This window comes from Rhinopithecus bieti, unplaced genomic scaffold, assembly GCF_001698545.2.
Source record: "Rhinopithecus bieti isolate Rb0 unplaced genomic scaffold, ASM169854v2 scaffold_23748, whole genome shotgun sequence".
NCBI lineage: Eukaryota > Metazoa > Chordata > Mammalia > Primates > Cercopithecidae > Rhinopithecus > Rhinopithecus bieti.
The window spans coordinates 2833388-2854940 of record NW_016811596.1 but is presented as its reverse complement, the minus strand read 5'-3'; the positions used below and the strand labels follow the sequence as shown (position 1 = coordinate 2854940).

Sequence of the window (21553 nt, the reverse complement as noted above, 5' to 3'; positions counted from 1 at the left end):
GCGGCGGCTCATGCCTGTAATTCCAGCACTTTGGGAGGCCGAGGCGGGCAGATCACCAGGTCAGGAGATCAAGACCATCCTGGCTAACACGGTGAAACCCGGTCTCTACTAAAAATACAAAAAACAATTAGTCAGGTGTGGTGGCGGGTGCCTATAGTCCCAGCTACTCGGGAGACTAAGGCAGGAGAATGGTGTGAACCCGGGAGGCGGAGCTTGCAGTGAGCGGAGATCGCACCACTGCACTCCAGCCTGGGAGACCTGGGCGACAGAGTGAGACTTCGTCTCAAACAAACAAACAAACAAACAAACCCATCCCCCTCCAAAAAAAAAAAAAAACAAGAATAAGCTAGGAGTGAGCTGGGGGAGGAGGATCATAAGCAGAGGCTATAGAGACTTTGGCAGACAGAGGCTTGGATTCTCTGTGGGGCACAAGGACTTTGTGGAGTCCTTCGTGGCTGCTGCCGCTGTGCTAAGTGGAGAGTGCTATGACACAAGGCGGTGAAGAGGGCAGGAATCTCAAGTTTCCATTGGTGTGCTCCTCTGCAGGAGCAAGGAAAAACGAACACAGATGTTATGACAGTGGCTTTGAGAAACAGTTTACAGGAGGGAAAAGCTCAATGATAATAAAGACTCTTTATTCTCTATCATCTCAGAAGATTACAGTTAGTTTCTTTCACTCTATTCACCTTCTATTAAGGGTGTGCTGGTCAATATTTCACAACCAGCTTTCTGGAAAAAAATTGTGCATATATCTAAACCTATACATGCATAAATTTACTATAAACCTTACTGATAAAGGATTGTACAATATAATCTATAAATAATAAAATACGCCATAGACTTCATAGTGAATTCCGTAGAGCCAACTGATTCTCCCTAAATGCTTTCCTTGATTTTTGACCCTCTTTTCTGTGTACTCGACTTATCCTCAATCATGATATGACAATATGGGACTATAAATAAATGCTTGGTTACTATTCAGTTCATCAAAGAAGTAGCTCGTGTCATTGATGAATGTGTGTGGTTCCAACATCAATATTGGCTGATGTTTTGGGGAAGTTGAACAGCGTTTTTACCTGACTGATGGAGAATGTAGTCCTGTTTTGTGAACATTTCTTTTTCTCTTTACACTAATCCTACGCTTGGAAACTTTCTCTTTCCTTTTCAGCCTAATACATCTATCTCCGTTTACTAGAATTTGAGTTTATATTGCTATGTGACCTTGAGCAATAACCATAATATGTATGACTCACAAGTCCTTTTTTTTGTTAATTTTTGTCACATTGTATCTTTAAAAAAAAGTAAAAGCCGGTGAATATATTAGGTAATACATATGTATTAATTTTTTGTTTACCATAATAACCTACACGTAGACCTTCAGGTCGATGCATTTCATACTGTTGAAGTTGTGGACATATTCTGGGTTTACGAATCTTTGAGTTGGTGAATGCCTTTAAGCCCATGTCCTGCAAAGGAAATTATTATCTAATCAGTAAATATATATTATAAAATATACATAGGTGGATACTTCTTTTCATTGAATTTGACAAGCAATCCAGATAACTTAATATTAAACTTTGAACATTCACATGTGTAGAAGGGATATTCATATACTTAAGAAGGTAATTTTATTCTTTTCATTAAACTCTTTCAACAGTAATTATTTTGTATATACGATATTAATAAACATCACAGAGCAATTAATTTCTGTGAAAAAAGAAAACTTGAATAATATTCCAGAAAGTTCCAGCTTAGTTCAGCAGCTTTTAGCAGATCTGCTGCTATTAGTGGAGAAGCCACTTACCTCTTTATATCCCATTACCCTCAACTAGGACATGAAGGCATTCAAATAAAGACTCTTTTCCAAGTGTAATATTTTAAGAACCTTAAGATCAGACCACCTACAACATAAGGAGTTTACCTCTAGGAAGCTGTATATATCCTTTTCATTTGTATTTGATACTGGAGTATATGTGATTCCATTAATATAGACATTATGACGATTGACGCAGTCTTCATCGTCCTGGTCATTCAAAGGCCCAGGGAAGCCAGTAAGGTCCTTTACTGGTAGCAGGTTATAAACCTGTACAAATTCAAAAGACAAAAAGGCAAACTTATCTGTGACTTTTTTTAAGTTCAAGGAGAAAAGAATAGGAATAATGAACATCAGTCTTTCTTTGAGTGCTCTCATTGCTCTGATGATTTATGGTGGGTATGGATCATTTTCTTGACACAGTGTTTTCATTTTGAAGATGTTTAACAATTTTAGGAAAAATCAAAACACTCCATCTAAGTACTCAAGGGCTATACTACTTCATTACACAGTTCAGAGGCCAACTCAACACTGGAATGAAATGAAATTTTATTGATTAAAAAATCGAGGTCTGTTGTATATGTGACATTGCACAAAGCTTTGAGATGATAGAAGGAAATGATAGTTTTGTGCTTATCTTGTGGCGAGAAACAAAGTTAACGGGTGCATATCCTTGCTCTGAGCCCCTGGCATGGCCCTTCTTGATTCCTGAGGCTGCTGAGAACTCACCGAGGACGCCGAGAGCTCAGCGTCAGGCTTCATGAGCAGCACGCTTTGGTCCACAGCACGGAGGGCGCAGAGGGACTGAGGAGCCGCTGTGACTCGCAGGTGGGCGTGTGAAGCTGGGAGGCTTTGTGATGGGCTGAAGCTCAAATCCACCTGTGAAATTGGAACAAAAGGTCAGAAAAGCAAATTTCCCGGTTTACCCATGCATTCACTTGCATTTGCAGTGTTCCTCATGTACAATGTATAACCACTCTGCTTGACTTCGTGGAGAGTTGGCATTATGTCAGTCCTGAAGCCTTTTGTCCCCTACACTCCTCTTTCATTCTCAAGAATCATTTGAGCCATTATAATTATTTCTAATTATTCTTATAAACTACTAGTCATGAAATGCCATTTTTATCTTTGATACACGGCAAGGTGCTTATTAATTGTGGTGGAACATGCATGGGTCTAGGTGCTCTTGCATTTTTTCTTTTGGCTCCTTAGTAGTCTTAAAAACGTGCTTACATATTTCCCAACATTTTATCATAGAAGAAGGGAATAACGTACTCTGAACTGTGTAATTGGTAAGAGGCAATGCTAGGAGAAGTTTGAGAGTTTTGTACCAGGAATCAAGTGATTCTGCTTCTTAGTATGACTCTGCCACTACCTCGCTGAAAGTCTCTGGGGAATTTGTTTAACCCTTTTGACCCTAATGTTCACATGTATAAAACAAACGATAACAGTAGTAACTTCTAGTTTAAAATGTTGAAGATTTTATTATATAAAGCACCCACCTTGTTGTCCAGACAATTTTCGACCTTGTATTTTGCAGAATCCCCAATCACGTCCCCAGTAGGTAAAACGGCATATAGGAGCAACCGAGCGACAGGAGCAATGTCTGACTTTACAGGGATTGAGATGGAAAAATGGCCCTTCACTGGGGCACAAAGAGAATGAGAGGAAGCGATCATAGGTTAATGACTATTTCCATTAGTAGATGTAAAAGACATAATAAGCAGGAGATGTAACAAATGGAGGACTGCCTCTAAGGACTCTAGCTTTAGAAAAAAACCTTATCGAAGCCCTCACTCCTCTCATAAATCCTATACTATATTGATTTTTCATCAGCTTTAAGCTTCAGATCACCTACATAATGTTCTGATACTCGTTAAGGGTATGAAGACATCCAGTTCACTACCATGTGATCTAGGCCTCATACTAGAAGAGGGAGATAGAACCTGAAGTTATGAGATGTAAGAATAAGAGTTTAACACATTGTATTCATGCTACATCCTCTTTAACCTTCTATGAGCCAATATTTGATTCTTTCTCCATAAGAGGAACACCATGCTCCTTCAGAAGTTATTTTTTGATACCTATGTAGATTCTTGAGAGGTTGTATTACGTTTCCTTCAGTCTGCTATGGTGCTTCTGTGTTGCTACAAGAGCTAATGAGAGAGTCGACTCCTGATACTTTTTTAGCAAGTTATCTTTTAGAGTCTATTAGACTAGGAGCAACCTTCAAAGGCTTATATTATGACATATTTGCTCATGGTGAGAATCCAGTTCAGTGGTGGAAGTACCCAATTTAATGCTTCATAATTCATAACTATCTTGAAGAAAAAAAGATATTTATAATAATATAAATGACGCTGAGCATGGTGGCTCACACCTGTAATCCCAGCACTTTGGGAGGCTGAGGCAGACGGTTCACGAGGTCAGGAGTTTGAGACCATCCTGGCTAACACGGTGAAATCCCATCCCCACTAAAAATACAAAAAATTAGCCAGGCGTAGTGGCGGGCACCTGCAGTCCCAGCTACTCGGGAGGCTGAGGCAGAAGAATGGTGTGAATGCAGGAGGCGGAGCTTGCAGTGAGCCGAGATCGAGCCACTGCACTCCAGCCTGGATGACAGAGCAAGACTCCGTCTAAAAACAAAAAAGTATATATATAATTATATATAAATTTATATATATAAATAAATAATATATAAATGACTCAGCACAAAACCTGGTATGTACAACATACCCTGAAATCTTACATTTTCTCCACCCCATTCTCTAACATAATTCTCATTTTGAGAAGAGGTTCAAGAATATTTATGGTTTGAAAATTTGGAATAAGCACAAATTATACAGAACAACATTTTATGTATTTTATTTTCTTATTTATTTATTTATTTATTTATTTATTTACTTTTATAGAGATATGGTCTCACTATGTTGACCAGGCTGGTCTCAAACTCGTGACCTCAAGGGATCCTCTCATCTTGTTCTCCCAAAGTACTGGGATTACAGGAGTGAGCCATCACAGGTGGCCCACACCAACATTTTAAATAACCCAAAGAAAATAGGCTAAAAAGAAAGACAACACATATTTGATAAAGGGTGAGAAAAAAAATTATTGTTTTCCCTCCCTCAACTTTCTTTTAATTGATACTAGATGGAAATGGTCTCTCATTACTTGAAAGTATTCCCAATATTTCCAGGTCAGGAATGGAAAACCAAACATCATATGTTTTCACTCATAAGTAGGAGCTAAGCTATTAGGAAGTGGCAGCTAAGCTATGAGGATGCAAAGACATAAGAATGATACAATGGACTTTGTGGATTCAGGGTGAAGGGTGGAAGGGGGTGAGGGATAAAAGACTGCAAATTGGGTACAATGTATACTGCTCACGTGATGGGTGCACCAAAATCTCAGAAATCACTACTAAAGAATTTATTCATGTTACCAAACACCACCTGTTCCCCCAAAAACCTTTGGAAAAAAAGGGAAAATATTCCCATACTTTCGTGGTGTAAGGCTGAATGGGTCAGAATGGGGTAGCAATGCAGAGATGATGGAAATACTCACTGTGTTCCTGCTTCACAAGCAGTCCATGAGTCCCAGCTCGGACAATGCCTCCCTTTGCCATTATCTGCAAAAAAGGAAATAAAAAGAAACTGAATGTGCCAAACAGAGAACATGCTTCAGTCTCACTTCAATATACTTGTTTTATTGAGTCCCTGCTGGTAATAATCCACCTCAAGAGAAATCAAACTTTCAAAAGGAACCTGGATAAGACGTCGAAGTAATGACATCTACAGAACTTCATGATCACTTGCTCCACAGACAGCTTTTGTCTACAGAGAAGTCAATGCAGTAACCTCCCTTCTCACCAGATAATAGAAGGAGAGCTTCTTCAGTCCCTGCAGGGCGCCTCCATTCAGAATATAATGTGCCTGGACTGTCTGAGTTTGGCCACACGGTAGTTCATGAGGCAGGGGCTCAAGGTGGACAAAGCTCTTGCTTGGGGAGAACACAAGATAAGCAGTGTGATGGGCCTCTTCGTGTTCTTCTGACACCCACTGGTAGCCGTAACAGGGACTACGATCCTTGTGTTTGACCTAATTAGAAAAATTATGTTATTTTTAGATTATACGTCATAAAAATTAATGTTCTCACAAAACTGTGTAAGTTTGCTGTGCTACCTTAACTAGTAGCTAGAAATCTTTTGTTCTACAATGAAAAGTGGGAGAAAGACCCCGTATTTTGTTTCTCTGCTTTAAATGCAGGCGTGCTTTGTGACTTTACACTGCGGAGCCTCCTGGGATTGAGATGTATATTTCTTAAGAGGATAAAAAGAAGCATCCTTTGCTCTGATTAGCTTGCCAGAAATTTCTCTGGCTGCTTTACCTGTGCAGTTAGAGACACTGGAGCTGTGAAACTTCATTGAGGAGAGTAAATAATCTCTAGAAATGGAAGAACTGTGCTTTCAGAAAGCAGCTGCCTCTTTTAGGGTGGATTTTGAGTGGGTATTATGAATAAATAAAATATTGTAACTTTAGGGGTCTGAGAAGACATTGGTAAAAGCAGTTGGTTTAAGAAGCTAGAACGTGGGCAAGCACGGTGCTCACGGCCCTGTAATCAGCAGCACTGGGGTTGGCGAGGCGGACGGGCGGAGTCACGAAGGCAGGAGATCGAGGATCAGTGCCGATGGCGGGAACCCGGCTGAAACCGGGGTCTCTAGGCTAAGAAACATGACCGAAGAGAACTGAGCCAGGCGAACGGGGGGGGGCGGGCGCCTGTAGTCGCCAGCGCTACTCGGAGGGCTGAGGCAGGGGCAGAATGGGGCGGTAAACCCGGGAGCGGAGCTTGCAGTGAGCTGAGATCGCGCCACTGCACTCAAGGCCTGGGTGACGAGGTGACCTTCGTGTTCAAAACAAGAAAAAGAAAAAACAAAAAAAAAAAGAGCTGAGCTGATGAATTAGCTGAAGTCTACCTCTTCTGGGCTATCTTAGGCTGATTGCTATTATTGTTATTTTTTCGAGACAGGGTTTTGCTCTGTCGCCCATGCTGGAGTGCAGTGGCACGATCTTGGTTCAGTGCAATCTCTGCCTCCTGGGCTCAAGTGATCCTCCCACTCAGCCTCCTGAGTTGCTGGGACTACAGGTGCATGCCACCCCACCCAGCTAATTTTTTGTATATTTTGTAGAGATGGGGTTTCACCACGTTGCCCAGGCTGGTCTCGAATTCCTGGCCTCGAGCAATCCACCCACCTCAGCCTCCCAAAGTGCTGGGATTACAGGCGTGAGCTACTGTGCTCCACCTAGGCTGATTATTTTTAATACTCCCTGCGGTCTGGATTCTAATGCCTCAGAGGCCCTATTTGGGTTATATTTCTAACTTTTCTTGCTGTAGAAGTTATTCCTTAGCTCCTTCCAGGCTTCCTCTGCCTTCATCCCCAGCTCCCAATAGCACTAGTGAATCCTTGAGCAAAACATTTTGTTCATATCTTAATATATATTTTGGTGACAACACATATATGATCACCCCAAACAGGGGGCATGTAGAAATAATAATTTCATTGTCAAGACTGGCACAGTGCCTGGCATGTAGAAAGCATTCAAGACACTTTTTGAAATGAGTAAACGTTCAAATTTGAGTTTATTAGAGGTAGGTGCTTTTATGCCATCTATTAAAGCTAAATAATTACAATGCATTGTTTATTTCTCTATAACAACGTAAGGACTCTAAAGAGGCAGGGGTTTTCCATTACCATGATTATGTAATATATATTGAATATGTATTGTATATCCATGTATCTATAGACATGTCTATGTCTTTCTTGATCAATAGAGGACTGCATGTTATACTGACCAAGTTATATTGGTATGAACAGGTCATCTGGAGAAAATTAGAATAGCAAAACAAAATAAAGTAAGGTAATAATTTTTGGAGTATACATTTTTAAAAGTAAATGCTAATTATGTTAGAATTGGCTTTTATAGTAAAAGTATCTAACAGTTAAAGGGGGCTTACTAAGTGCTTCAATATGTATTATTTCACTTAATCTTCGCAACCACCCCAAGAGGTAGGTGTTAATATTGCAATAATTTTACAGATAAGGAAATGAAGCATAGAGATTTTAGTTAATTCCTTAAAATAGGGTTGAGCCAGTATTTTTAACCACTTTATCTGATTCAGATCCTGGAATTCACACTTTTCAAAAAAGTATTATACACACACACACACACACACACAACATAAAATTACCATCTTCGTTATTCTTTAGTGTACAGTTTGGCAGTGGTAAGTATATCTGTTGTGCAACAGATCTCCAGAACTTTTCATCTTGTAAAACTAAACCTGAATACCAATAAGAGCAATTCCCCATTTCTCTCTTTCCCTAGCCCTTGGCAGCCACCATCCTGTTTTCTGTTTCTATGACTCTGACTACTTTAGAAACCCCCATATAAGTGAATCATATAGTATTGGTCTTATTGTGACTGGCTTATTTCACTTACCATACTGTCCTCAAGGATCATTCACGCTGTAGCATGTGACAGGATTTCCTTCCCTTCTCAGGCTGCATAATATTCTGTTGTATTTATATACCACATTTTGTTTACCTGTTCATCCCTTGATGGACATTTGGGTAGCCTCCATCTCTCAGCTATTGTGGATAGTGGGGCTATGAACATGGGTGTGCAAATATCTCTTTAAGACCCTGCTTTCGATTCTTTTGAATATATGTCCAGAAGTAGGATTACTGGATCATATGGTCATTCTATTTTTTAATTTTTTCAGGAACTACTATACTGTTTTTCATAGTGGCTGCACCATTTTACGTTCCCAGCAACACTGTTAAAGTCTAACCTGCACTTTTAATCACAACAATATACTGCCTTCTTTTCATAAACTTTAAAAAAGTTAACCTTAAATTGGTTTCTAATTGCCAGTTTTTTCTCTCCATAGAACTAAATACAGTTTGGAAATTTTATCACCCTTAGGTTGCAACCTTGTTTTCAAGGCTACTTCATGTTATTGGTAACTTCTTTCCAAACTTACCCTAACAGTAAGAGTGGTACCCATAACGTTGGTGGTGTTGATAGAGAACTGTACAAGGCCATGCTCATCCGTGGTAGCATTGGAGTAATAGTTTGCTTCATTTCCTCTGATGAATATGACTTTATTTGGTATAGGGACGCCTTTCCCATCTACCAGGCGCACCTGAAGATTAAAAACTATGGATGAGTTATATCGGTAATAACGAATAGGCACCAAACATATTCATTTTATCACATTTTTAAGTGCCTCCTCTATGTTGAACATGGTTTCAGGCACTGAGGACACAGTAGTGAAAAAAGAAAACAAAAAACAAAGTTTCTTCCATCACAGAGCTTACTGGCTGGTGAGAGACAGATGCTAAATAAATACATATATAACATACACTAATTTAGTAGTAATCAATCCTAAGAAGAAAAACAGAGCAGTGTGAAGGGATAGACAGTGATAGAGATAATAACAAGAGTGACCTGAAAAATGTATTCTAGATATTTTGGAAGTGCTGTGTATTATTACAGATAACTCTTAGAGAGTCACAGAGCACTAGAGTAATATGATAATGAAATATCTAAATCTATTAACCAAATTTATTTGTGCCCCAAACACCTATTTTGGGGTGGACCATTAACTTCCTATAGATTAGTGTCTGAAGTCTCGCAAGTGCACAAGTAAACAACTGCCAATATATTGTCCCGTGTGTTTCTCCAGCTGTCTTAGACATGGTCTCTGCTTCTCAACCTAGATCTTCAGCCTTTTGGAAGGCAGGTAGATTTTATGGCAGACTTCCCAAGTGAAAAATGTAAAATTGGAAAGAGGCACACAGTATTAAATAAGTCGCCAAAGCTAATTGACTGCTAATATTGTGTCGGCAGTTGAGTAGTCCAGTTCAGATGGTAAAGGTGGTGATTCTTTTTCAGTATAAGCTACATTTGGTAGCAGGAAGAACACTAGGCTGACCCCCATCAGTACCCATAATTGATTTACAAAATCTAAGTTTGCCAATGAAATGTTGGCTGCATGTACAAAGTCAAGAATAGGCACATAATTCTGATTTTCTTCTAGCTAGAGGCTCTTCTGACAAATAGGATATTTAACAGCAATAAAATATACTTAAAAAGTACACTATCTTTCTGAGAAATTTACAAATGAGCTGCCCTTTCATTTTAGGAAGTTGAATACATTTTGGTGTCATGACATAACGAAGCCTTCCAGAATGTACACTACTTTGTTGAATTTATGCCTCTTTTACACCCTTCATAGCTGAAATCCTATAACATTTACATTAAGAAAATGATACACAGTAAATACACATTAAGGCACATGTAACTGTCATCTCAGACTTCTAGAGTCATAAAGATCCATTTGTACATCTGCTGACAACAGAAAAATTGTAAGAGAAGATTTTTTTTGGTAGATACTATGAAAAGTCATAATTCAAAAATCTGAGAACCTTAAATAGCAGTGTTTTACCCCATGTTCACTGTTTTAGAAATATACTTGTTATTATAGAAAAATAGTGTAAATATACTATCCATGAAATAAACATTATTGTAGAATCTTTTCTACTTCAAAGTAAAAATTAAAATCACCTACCCACCTGTTTCCATACAAAGTTAGTGTTAGCATCATAATGAAACTGGTCAGCATGAATTTTGAGATTCTTGTGAGAAAATGTCATAAAAACCCGAGACTGCCTGGTAAGCCATGAGAAACAGATTGTGTGACTTGTACAATGCTGTTTCAAAAGGAGGGGAAAATCTCTACTAATTTTAATAAGGCTTTAGGACAATTACATACATTTCATATACAAATTTACAGAAGAATAAATCTATTTTTATGTAGTTTTATAACTTTGGTTATACTAATCAACCGTGGTGATATTTTATACCTTTGGTTATATTAAATGATGACATTAACCAGGCATGGTTTTAGCAGAAACCATAACTATTGTGCTAATTAGGTAACAGTACGTGGGTTGATGAGTGAACTGGAAAATACTCCACCTGCCCAAAGAAGGGAATCCCTTGTCTAAAGTTTGAGTCCACTTTCACAAATGAGAGTTTGGATATGGTTCTTGTGATTTCACTGGACTCCTTTCCAGTCAATTCCACTACTGGAAAAGAAGAAAAAAATACGTTCTTTTTGGGAAGAATGATGTCTCTAAAATTCTATCACCTCCCCCCAACTTACAATTCATTATTTGGCTAAGAAAATCAATGTCTACTGTTTTTTCTCTTACACCCATGTAGTACACAAACCTGTTCCTTCTTCTTGGATCTTGGCCTCAGTGTGAAGTTTCATTTCATACTCCTTCCTCTTCAACTGGAAGACCTTGGTTTTTACTTGCTGATAGAAGCAGCCATGGCTGTTTAGCTAAGAAGTGAGAAAATAAAATACAAAAATACAATGCATATTATACTAAATAGATCATTGGTCAGTTAACCTGGTGTGATTTTTGTGGGGGTACAACATCATGTAGGCATTTTCTATGACGAGGACATGATAAATATTCTCTAGCAACTAAATATTAAATTTCACAACAATGTCTCACATATAATTGACAGATGTATTTCTTGGTATCTGAAATTCCCTAGATAGAATGCGACAGAAATGTCTTAACATTTGGAGAGTAATCTTTTTTTGTACAAAGAATGCATAATATTTATACATATTTATGGGGTACACGAGATATTTTGTTACATGCATAGAATGTGTAATGATCCCATCGCGGGATTTAGGATGCCTACCAACTGAAGTATTTATCATTTCTATGTGTTGGAAATAGTTCAAGTCCTGTCCATTTGCTATTTTGAAATACACAGTACATCTGCTCTTGACCATCAGAACTCCTCATCAAAGTCTGGTTCCTCCTCCATAATATTCAGCTGTGGCTGGGAAGTGGCCTCCCATATGTGGACTGTATCTGTCTGGCATCTTGGTGGGGCCATGTGTTAGGTTCTTGCTCAAAGAGAGAGCAGAACTGATGCCCTGGCCAGCTAAGGCAGTTAAGAGGTGTATATCTCCTTCCTTTGTAGAAATGAATGCCCATGGAGGCTCCGGATGGCTCAGCGTCTATCATTCTGAAACACTCACAATGGGCAATTATAAGAAATAAATAATTCCCATGGTGCTCAGTTCATGATTTTTTGGAAAAATTGCAATAGCCAACATGGAATTCTCTTCTAGATTGTTCTCTTCCTGCATCAGAAAAATGCTGCAACTCACTGCTTTTCAACAATGCCTTTATTGTCATTCTCTAGAAAAAACAGTGTTCAACCTACCTGTCCACTGAATTTCTCACAGAAAGCCTGTGAATCTTCACCAAAGCAGTCAGAAGGGTCACTATACTTTCTGCAAATGCTCACAGTCACATGTCCTGGGACAGGCTTCCCGTATGTGTATCTGTCATGAGAACATTCCCAAAGGAATCAGAGCAGACACTGAACCTCCCCATTTTCTAGCTATTTATATCTCCCTTTTACCTACAGTATATTTTCCCTCTGCTGTACTTCCCTCTGCACTCTGCGGGCTCACACAATACTGAAGATAAGAGTCACTAACTGCTCTTACAGAAATCTCCATTGCAACATGCTGACATTTACTAGATTCTTCTTTTATTATTTCTTTTTTTCCTTGATTTTTTTTAGCTTTATCTTAAAAAACTTCCTTATTATAAAACTTAAACCTGTACTTAAAAGAAAAAGCAATACAAGCAAAATGAAACAAACAAAACAGAGCAGAACAAAGAAAGCAAAGAGAAGAAACAAACACCCTCAAGTCTACCTAGGAATACAACCTATTAGTACGATAGTGTCTCTTCTTCCATCATCCTCTCCCCATGTGCAGCCATCCCTATATCGAGTTTTACTTGTTTACTTTTTTACAAAAGTGGGATTGTGTCATAAATATGTCACAGACGATTGCTGGGTTTCCAAGTGCATTTGTCTCCTTGCCTATTTGAGAATGTCCTCTGTATCTCTATTTACAAGATCACACTAGTTATGAGGAACCAGGAACTTGGCCGTTACTGTGAGACAGAAATGGAGCAGGGGCCCAGCTGAATAGCAGGTGTATTACATGTGTGATCTTTGGGCAGGACTGATTCCTTCACTATACCTGCTCTTTCTGCTACTGCTACTGTGTGCCACCAAGGTTAGGAGCATAAGACCCAGGACACAAAAGTTTTCAAGGTTGGAAGAGACTGTCTTGAGAGATCACGTTCAGTCTCCTCAGTAAAAACGTCAGTGCAGAGAGGTATGTAGACCAGCCTTAGGTTGACCAGTAAGTTAGATGAGATTTCAGTTGTATGCCTATCTCTACAAATTCTGAATCTAAGCGATTTTTCCAGTAAGCATGCAAGGTCAGGTAAATGATCTGTTGATGATTGAATTTCCCCTATAGCCATGTGTTAATTATCTCCCTAATATATGTTTGGTTATTTTTGGTTAAGGCAGAGCCAATACCCTTCAACACTATCCACCCTTCCCATATTGTGTGTGTGTGTGTGTGTGTATGTGTGCAGTTTTGTCACTTTCAGAACCAATCCTATTAGCATAACCTCTCTAGAAACAGTTTCTTACCTCATGATAGAATAATGCTGATAAGAACGTGAAAGAAAATAAAAAGGAAAAATAGAAAAGCAACAGGAGAATAACATTCTAGAGAGGAGGATGCTGTCAAAGCACTTAAAATTTTTGTGTTGCCACTGCTCCTAGAGAGAGTAGCTAAGTATCCCAAATAATGAGTCTCTTTTAAATAATCCCCACAAAAGATTTTACAAAATGAACTCACAGGCCACACACTGATACATTCAACTCTTCTTCCAAGATGGTGATTATCTTTGGCACTGTTACTTGTACTTCAAACTTGGGAAGAACTGTTGATTGGTGATAAAGAAGGTTGGTGATTGGTTTTCAACTTTGGGGGAATTCATATTTTCAAGTTCCCTGTAACGGTTCCCTAATAATATTTTAGGGCTCTGAAAAAGGTAGCTCTGCTCTCCAATATAGTCTTATCCACCCTCCTCTCTCAAATGAAGATTTCAGTTGAGGGACTATGAGAGATCACTGTATGCTTAGTTATGGAAAACTCAGTTAAAACAATAATGTTTTAATTTCGGGGATTGGTATTAAATATTGCTACAGAAAATAACCAAGCTATGTGAAGTCCTATTCACAAATCACTGATGTCCTCGTTGGACTTAGGTGTAATTAGTTCTACTCCAAGCCCAATGTCACCCATGGGAAATGGAAAGACTCCAAATGAGCTTAAATTCCAGGCTCTAAGAGTTTAAATATGAAGAAAAATCATGTTTGATGACTTTTCATGATCCATACCAAATTCCTCCACGGTGAAAGGGTGCTCTGTCCTTCTACCTGATTTCTTCTGTACCACCACCTTGTAGGAGCCCTGGAAGGGCTCTGATGAGAGGGGAAAAGACAATTGCTTGAGGCCACCCTCTAACTGGAAACTCTGCCATTGTGCGATGCGATTTCCTTTGGGATCCTATGAGTGAATTAATTATAACTTACAAAAGCACCTGGAGCATTGGAGCTAATAAAGGATATCTATGGAAACCCTAAGTTATCTACAAAAAGGACAAATGGGGTAGTAGTAAAGGGTGAGGAGAGGAGATTAGTTAGAGCCATCTAGCTCTATGGGAGTTGGAAGGCTTCTCCTTTAATGACAAGTTTCTAAGATACTGCAAAAACCTCTCAAATAAGAACATTTTCCCTATATGTATTGCTTTCCTTCTAATATGGAATGTTTCATGTTGCTTACCTGAATGTACACTAGTGGAATCTGAAAGACAAAAGAAAAAAGAAGTTTATACTTATTTTCAAATATTCTTAAATCTCATTTATAAGCAAAGCAGCTAGTGTTTGCTAGCACAACAGGGTGAGTATAGTAAAAAATAATTTAATTGTACATTTAAAAATAACTAAAAGTATAATTGGGTTGTTTGTAACACAAAGAATAAATGTTTGAGGGGATGAGTACTCCATTTATTGATATAGGCATGCAATGCATGATAATAATCATTATCCATATCATGGATATCCATATCATGGATAATGATATAGATAATGAAAATAATTATCCATAATCATTATCGTGCACTGCATGCCTGTATTAAAATATCTTATGTAACCCATAAATATATACACCTACTATGTTTCCACAAAAATTAAAAAATAAAAAAATTAATAAATCTAAATTAGTTTTATGTAGAATAATTCCCTCTATAGTGAAATACAGAAATATTCCAGATTAAATTTTATAGAACTTTTCATTAATCTATTCTAAGCAATTAATAAATGTTAAAAACTTACTAGGCCTTCAGCAACAAATATACATGTAAAGTGCTATTTACTAAAAATGGATTTATTAACCTTTCTTAAGTGCTTATAGCATCCTAGTGAAGATCAGTCCTTTGCTATGCAATTTTACAGGTTAAGAAATAAACACTTATGTAACTATAGGTAAATATGTTCAGATGTAATCATTAAGATGGGTCATAGAATTCTTAGGTAGTTCTAAGAATGAGGAGGAATGGACATATTTCATTAATAAATATTAGTTTAATAAATATTACTTTTAAAAATGAATAAACATTGATAAAGGAGCTACTATCAATGTTTACTCATTTTTTAAAACTAATATTTATTAAGTAGCTTCTCATGTGCTATGTATCATTCTAGGTATTGAGAATATAACCACGCACAAAAGAACAATGTGCCTGCTTTAATGGAGCTTATGTTATAATAGAAATGGGCAGATTTTTAAAAACCAGTATGTATAGGATGGTGGTAAGTGCCAATAGAAAAACAAAGCAGAGTTAGGCTGACAGAGTGATGGAAGTGGTGCCTCATTTTAGATAGAGGAGTGAAAGTAGAAGCTGGGAGACCACTTTGAAGGTTACTGCAATGATCTTGTTTAGAGATGATATTGGCTAGGACTAGCTTGCAGCAGTAGTTCAGATAATGAGAAATTGTCTGAATATATTTTAAGCCAACATGATTTTCCAGTGAGGTGGATGTGGGTATGAGAGAAAGAGAAACAAGGACTAGGCCATAATCTTTTGTCTTTGGAGCTAGAAGAGAAGAGTTGCCTCTTTTTGAGATAAGAAAATGTGAAGAAGTTGATTTGAGAGAGAAAAATGAAGACTTTGGGTCGATGTCTGCATTACAACAGAAATAATTGTTTCTTATCACAGATACCAAGGGTTAGTCTTGAGGAACAAATTAATTACCCTGACTTTCCTTTATAGTGAAGATTTTGGTAGGTGTGTATAGAAAAGTCTAAATCTTTAAAATGTTTTGGAGCTTAGGTTCTTTGAGGGTTTATCTGTGTCTGTTATTTAATGTAGCTTTCTAATTGTCCTAATTAAGAACAATCTGAAAAATAAATTTAATTGTGTGACAACTGACTGAGTACCAGCACCAAGAGAGAAAGAATTACCTACTTTCTTTACCTGGAATGATGTTTTAGATTAGGATCTTGTGCTGTTGTAATGCCAGAAGTTACTGTTAGTGATACCAGATTCTTTCTCTCCCTGGTCTTCCCCCAACACAGAAAACAGGTTCCCAGCCTGTTTATACAGATAATCATTTTATGTAGATAATAGAAAACTCACCAACTCATTCACAGGGTGAAAGTTTTCATCCAAGGAGACAACACGAAATTTCACTGAAACAGAAATATTTTTCATGAGCCCCTAAACCCAAAGTAGGCCTGTAGGTTGGTGAGACAAGCTATCAAGGAACCACGATTATAGGAACTTTGCCTGAGGAACATCCAGGGGAAGAAGATCTTTCCTTTTTGAAATTGTTCTGTCTGTAGGCTTCTTCCTACCTGTCTGCTCTGGTTTGTAGATTGATTTGTCCGTCTGGACAAAGACCAGACTTTCCTTGTTCTTAACCATCACTGTGGTCCGCTTTTTAAATTCTTGGGTTGGTCCTTTCACTTGGACAGTGAGGAACATTACCTCCTCATTGGATGAAGACTTTGGGACCTGAAATATAGGACAGATCCTGAAACCCCACTCAGCACCCGCAGGTCTCCCCTATTTGCTGTTCCACTCTTCTCTGGAGATTTTGCCTTTCTTACTTAACTTCACTCCCTTGTTCTCAGCAGGGAAACTTGTCAGGGACAGGAATCACTTCTGCCATTTTACAAATGGGGAGACAGGACACAAGGTGGAGGAAAATACATCAGTAAAGAGAAGTCATAAATGAGATTCACATCTTCATACAGCTCAGAAAAAAACAGTCTTGATTTATACACTGAGCTTTACCAGGTTGATGTTACATGCTAAAAGGGCATGGTCGAAGCGTGTTTTAAAGGCTATGGAAAAAAACCTGCATTTTACTGACACTAGGCTGTAAGCATCTCACATGTGGACAACTCTGAAGAGATATTATACCTTTGCTCAGGGCAATTTCTACAATTTTTACTCTTAGAAGTAGTGTGGAGTGATGTGTTCCCGTCAGTCCACCACTGGTGGCTCATGTTGAGCCTTGGCCTAGTTTGCTTTATTAACACTTTTTCCATCTTAATTTTAAGAAGTCACATTTTCTTTTTCTTTTCCTGTCTGGCTAGTAGGGTTTCTATCTGATTATTAAGTGGATTTTTAGTGTGCCTGTAAATATTTGTCTCCCATGGCTGGAGAGTCATGCATTGCTCCTCAATTTCTATACTTAGCTTGCTACATTTGGATTCTTTCCTGAAGTTCTTACCAGCCTCCCAAAGCCTCATCTTGACAGAATACTAGATCCCTATGACTCTGACTAAAATAACCAAGTATATTAAGTCAAACAGCCACACTCACAGCGAAGGTGACGCAATGGAGTACATCGTTCTCTGCCTCCAGGTCAGTGAAGAGGCTCCTGTTTCCCCTGACAGACTCCAAGGAAGCACTTACAGTCACTGTCTCGTTCAGGTAGCTCAGAAGGACACAGCCCTTCTCAGGGGTCTCAGTGTGGAGCAGGGAGGGGACCAGAACCACATACTGCCTGGGAATGAGACAGTTCAGTTAGAGGAAAGTGAAGGAAGAGAGGCATTGATATCAACAGCACTTTTTCCCATCATAATAATTGTCATCATCAGTTCTACATCAAGAGAAGACATACTGATGAGCATGAAATTTGGCTGTTGAAGGCCATGCATAAGAATTATTTCCTCTTTCCTTCACATGCCATGGCAGTGAACATTTTACTTGAAGTAGGTATTAACAGATTAAAATTTGTAGGCATGTTTCACTTTAAGGAACAATTTCTGAACATCTGAATTCAAATAAAAATATGTAGTTACATTTGTTCATGTTGTAAATCTATTTTACCTTCAAGTTGCTGTAAAAAGTAAGCAAGCTCTCAGTCATGTGGACATTACAAAAGCTAATCAAATTATAGAATCCTCATTAAAATATATATACACACATACACACACACACATATACACACATTCAGCAGCCCTATGAAAATTGTATGGTAAGTACTCGCTCCCACTCCACAAATATGGAATCTGAGCCTCAAAGAAAGTGAGCCATTGCTTTACAGTCTCAGTTGTGGTAAGCAGCTAATAAAGTCTTAAGAGTGTTACTTAACCATGGATGTTTGCATTTTAAATATTTGCCTTTCAGCTCATGATCAGACAACGGCTCCATACAAAAACGGTCCTCTGGTGACTGACTTTAGACCTTGGTAACTCATGTGAAGTACAGAAACTTTCTCAGTACCCTGACATAATTTAAGATTAATCCTGTAGTTTTATACATTTTACTCACAGAACTCCTAAAATAATTTTGGACACTGTGTGTTCCTTACATATTTTCAAGTAAACATATTTTATCATGATTTTAAATAATAGCAAAAGATATTATTTTGATGATATTTTAAATTAATACTTAGATTACCTTTACAATTTTCTCATGGAATAATAAACACTATAGTATAAGATACCTACTATCACTATTTGAAAATACATTAAAATTCTTTTAATGATCTAATATATAATATCTTTCTCTTCTTTTTTCCTTTTCTAATTTGAATTTCCATGACAATTACCATACAGAAGTTTATCCTAAATTTTTATATTTCAAAAAATTTTGTGAATTATCCTTACCTCTTTATTATCAAGCATCTATACATATATGTATGTATACACATGTTCACATATATACATATATGTATACATATACATAAATACATACATATGCAACATATGTGGATAGGTAAATTTAACTTTAACTCCTCTTTTAAATAGAATGTGACCATAAATTTATAAATATTAAACATTTCCTTCTGATTGAGCTATTTTAAAAAATACTTGTATATAACTGATCAAAACAAAATAAATACATTACAAAATATGATTCATACATATTAGATATAAAATTAAAATACTTTTGAAGCACATCTTTAATGAGAATGATGCACTGCTTTTCCCCCCAGTGAATTTATGTATCCATGAATGAATAGTCCGTATTGCAAGAATTAAACAAGATCTAACATTAATTCTGTTACTATTTTGTTTTGTGTAGATATAAGTGCTAAGAAGAATGGTTCACATAAAAGTACGTAAATGGCAGGTAAAACAATTGCATCACTGTCACCACTTCTTGCAACTTCTGCATTACATGCTAAAAATCACCCAGTACTCTATTATCAAGAATTGCTTCTCATCACTCATCAGCTGGTATTTCCTTTAGCTCCTCCTTCAGTTGTGTTGAAACAAAGAATTCATCACCACCTCATCTGCAAAAGGATTTTCTCTTCTGACATTAGAATCTCTTGCTTTTTCAATATCAACACCAGTATTTCAAATTGTTCCTTTATTTGTCATTCTACAGATTATTACACTCCAGGGCATTATTCCATGTTTGGTTGTGGGAGAGAATTGTCTTTATTTTTATACAATAGAAAATGGACCCTTAAGAAAGAGGAAGTAAGAAAAGATACATAGCATGGTCTCAAGTAGATCAATATGAACAGGAAAATCTAAATATTATTCTTAAAAAAAAAACTAAAAATGTCTGACACTCCTTAGGAAAGCTTTGCATATTAGAGATTCAGAGAGTTGGGGAAGAATGATGAAAAATAAGCAAGTAATGCGTAAACTAGATTTATAAAATGTGGAAGGAACCTTAGAGATAAGAAGGCAACAGTATCATAGGAAAGAAAAAGAAATGATAGAAAAATCTGCAATAAATGAAGGACTCTAGGTTCATGCTTTATGCTCTCTGTGTGGAACTCACGGTTTTCCAGAGACTGAGACATCTGTGGGCAGGAGGACCAAGAGGAGAAGAACAAGGCTTGGATGAAGGAGTTTGTTCTTCCCCATGTTGCAGAAAGAAGGAGCTGGAGGAGACCAGACTGTATTGTACCCTACTCCCTACAATCCATCTGGTCCCAAACACTCCCCAGAGCAACTGGACTTTATGCTGCTCTGTGTGCAAACAGGAAGTTCCACCCACACAAGATCTCTAAACAAAGTTGAGGTCTCTGAACATTCTCTGGAAAGGTCATTGATGGCCTATTTATAGTCAAAGTTAATTCCTGGCGGGCTGAATAGAATCCCTGGAGGGCTAAAGCCACATTCCCGTAAGAGCTCACTTTCTCTGGGTTTTACCGTAAAGCAGCTAATAAGCTTTTCAACCTCTTCTCTCCCTCACTCCCCCACAACTCCTCACAACGCCTTTTATGGTGCTTCTCACATCTCTCGTATGAATAGTTGGCAAGGGAGACTACAATTTAAGCAACACTGGGCAGGCTCAAAATAGATATTTCACTACAAGTGAGCGTGGCTGCAAGTTCTCCATTAGATATGCCTACCCTAAATGTTTGAAGCCACATCAGAATTCTGTAGTCCTCTTTGAGAATGACATGAATTAAACCAGTAGCTTTTTGACATTAGGGATATTACTGGATTGCAGATGAAGAGCCAGGCCCTGCAAGAATGGTCATAGAAAAGAGTTTCCTGTTTTAAGAAAGTGAAACAAAGAAAGGTGAAATAACAGGACTTCAAAAACAAATTTTGACCTATTGTGCCTAACAGACTTCCCAACTGCCTTTACCATCAACCACACAAACTTCCTTACTGCCTTCCAAATATGATACTCCTCTGCAAACTTTAAGTCACATAAACAGTTTCATTAGTCCATCCATCCATCCATGCATTTATTCATCCATCTATTCATGTAGCTATTCAGTTGCTTTGTAAGTATTTTTTGATCCTACTAGGACTAGACATCATGCAAGATTCTAGAGATAGAGTGGTCAAATAAGTATGAAAACAGGCACTTAAAGGTTTTTACATTCTTGTGGAGGCAAAACCAGGAAAACAGAAAAACAACTACTGTATAAAATATAGTATAAAATACAATATAACAATACTGTCTAAAATACAGTATAAAATACAATATAACTACTGTATAAAATACAGTATAAAATACAATATAACAACTACTGTATGGGATTGTAAACTAGTTCAACCATTATGGAAAACAGTATGGCAATTCCTCAAGGATCTAGAACTAGATGTACCATATGACCCAGCCATCCCACTACTGGGTATATACCCAAAGGATTATAAATTATTCTACTACAAAGACACATGCACACGTATGTTTATTGCGGCACTATTCACAATAGCAAAGACTTGGAATCAACCCAAATGTCCATCTGTGACAGACTGGATTAAGAA

General features: G+C 37.7%; 1 protein-coding gene across 2 annotated transcripts in view; it reads right to left on the bottom strand.

Annotated features, from left to right (window-relative positions):
• The window catches only part of A2M (alpha-2-macroglobulin), a 46323-nt gene extending 25780 nt beyond the window's left edge, over positions 1-20543 (bottom strand). For both annotated transcript variants that reach the window (XM_017894257.1, XM_017894256.1), the window contains exons 1-17: positions 20106-20543; positions 17682-17865; positions 16706-16865; positions 16488-16540; positions 14633-14653; positions 14188-14356; positions 13643-13727; positions 12133-12253; positions 11110-11224; positions 10855-10964; positions 8855-9016; positions 5683-5910; positions 5378-5441; positions 3316-3458; positions 2543-2692; positions 1922-2083; positions 1355-1466 (exon numbers count right to left, since the gene is read on the bottom strand). In XM_017894257.1, coding sequence (XP_017749746.1) covers positions 1355-1466; positions 1922-2083; positions 2543-2692; positions 3316-3458; positions 5378-5441; positions 5683-5910; positions 8855-9016; positions 10855-10964; positions 11110-11224; positions 12133-12253; positions 13643-13727; positions 14188-14356; positions 14633-14653; positions 16488-16540; positions 16706-16865; positions 17682-17865; positions 20106-20191 — 2125 coding nt within the window. In that variant the 5' untranslated portion in view covers positions 20192-20543. The remainder of the gene's footprint in view (positions 1-1354; positions 1467-1921; positions 2084-2542; positions 2693-3315; positions 3459-5377; positions 5442-5682; positions 5911-8854; positions 9017-10854; positions 10965-11109; positions 11225-12132; positions 12254-13642; positions 13728-14187; positions 14357-14632; positions 14654-16487; positions 16541-16705; positions 16866-17681; positions 17866-20105) is intronic.
• Positions 20544-21553: the final 1010 nt, after the last annotated feature.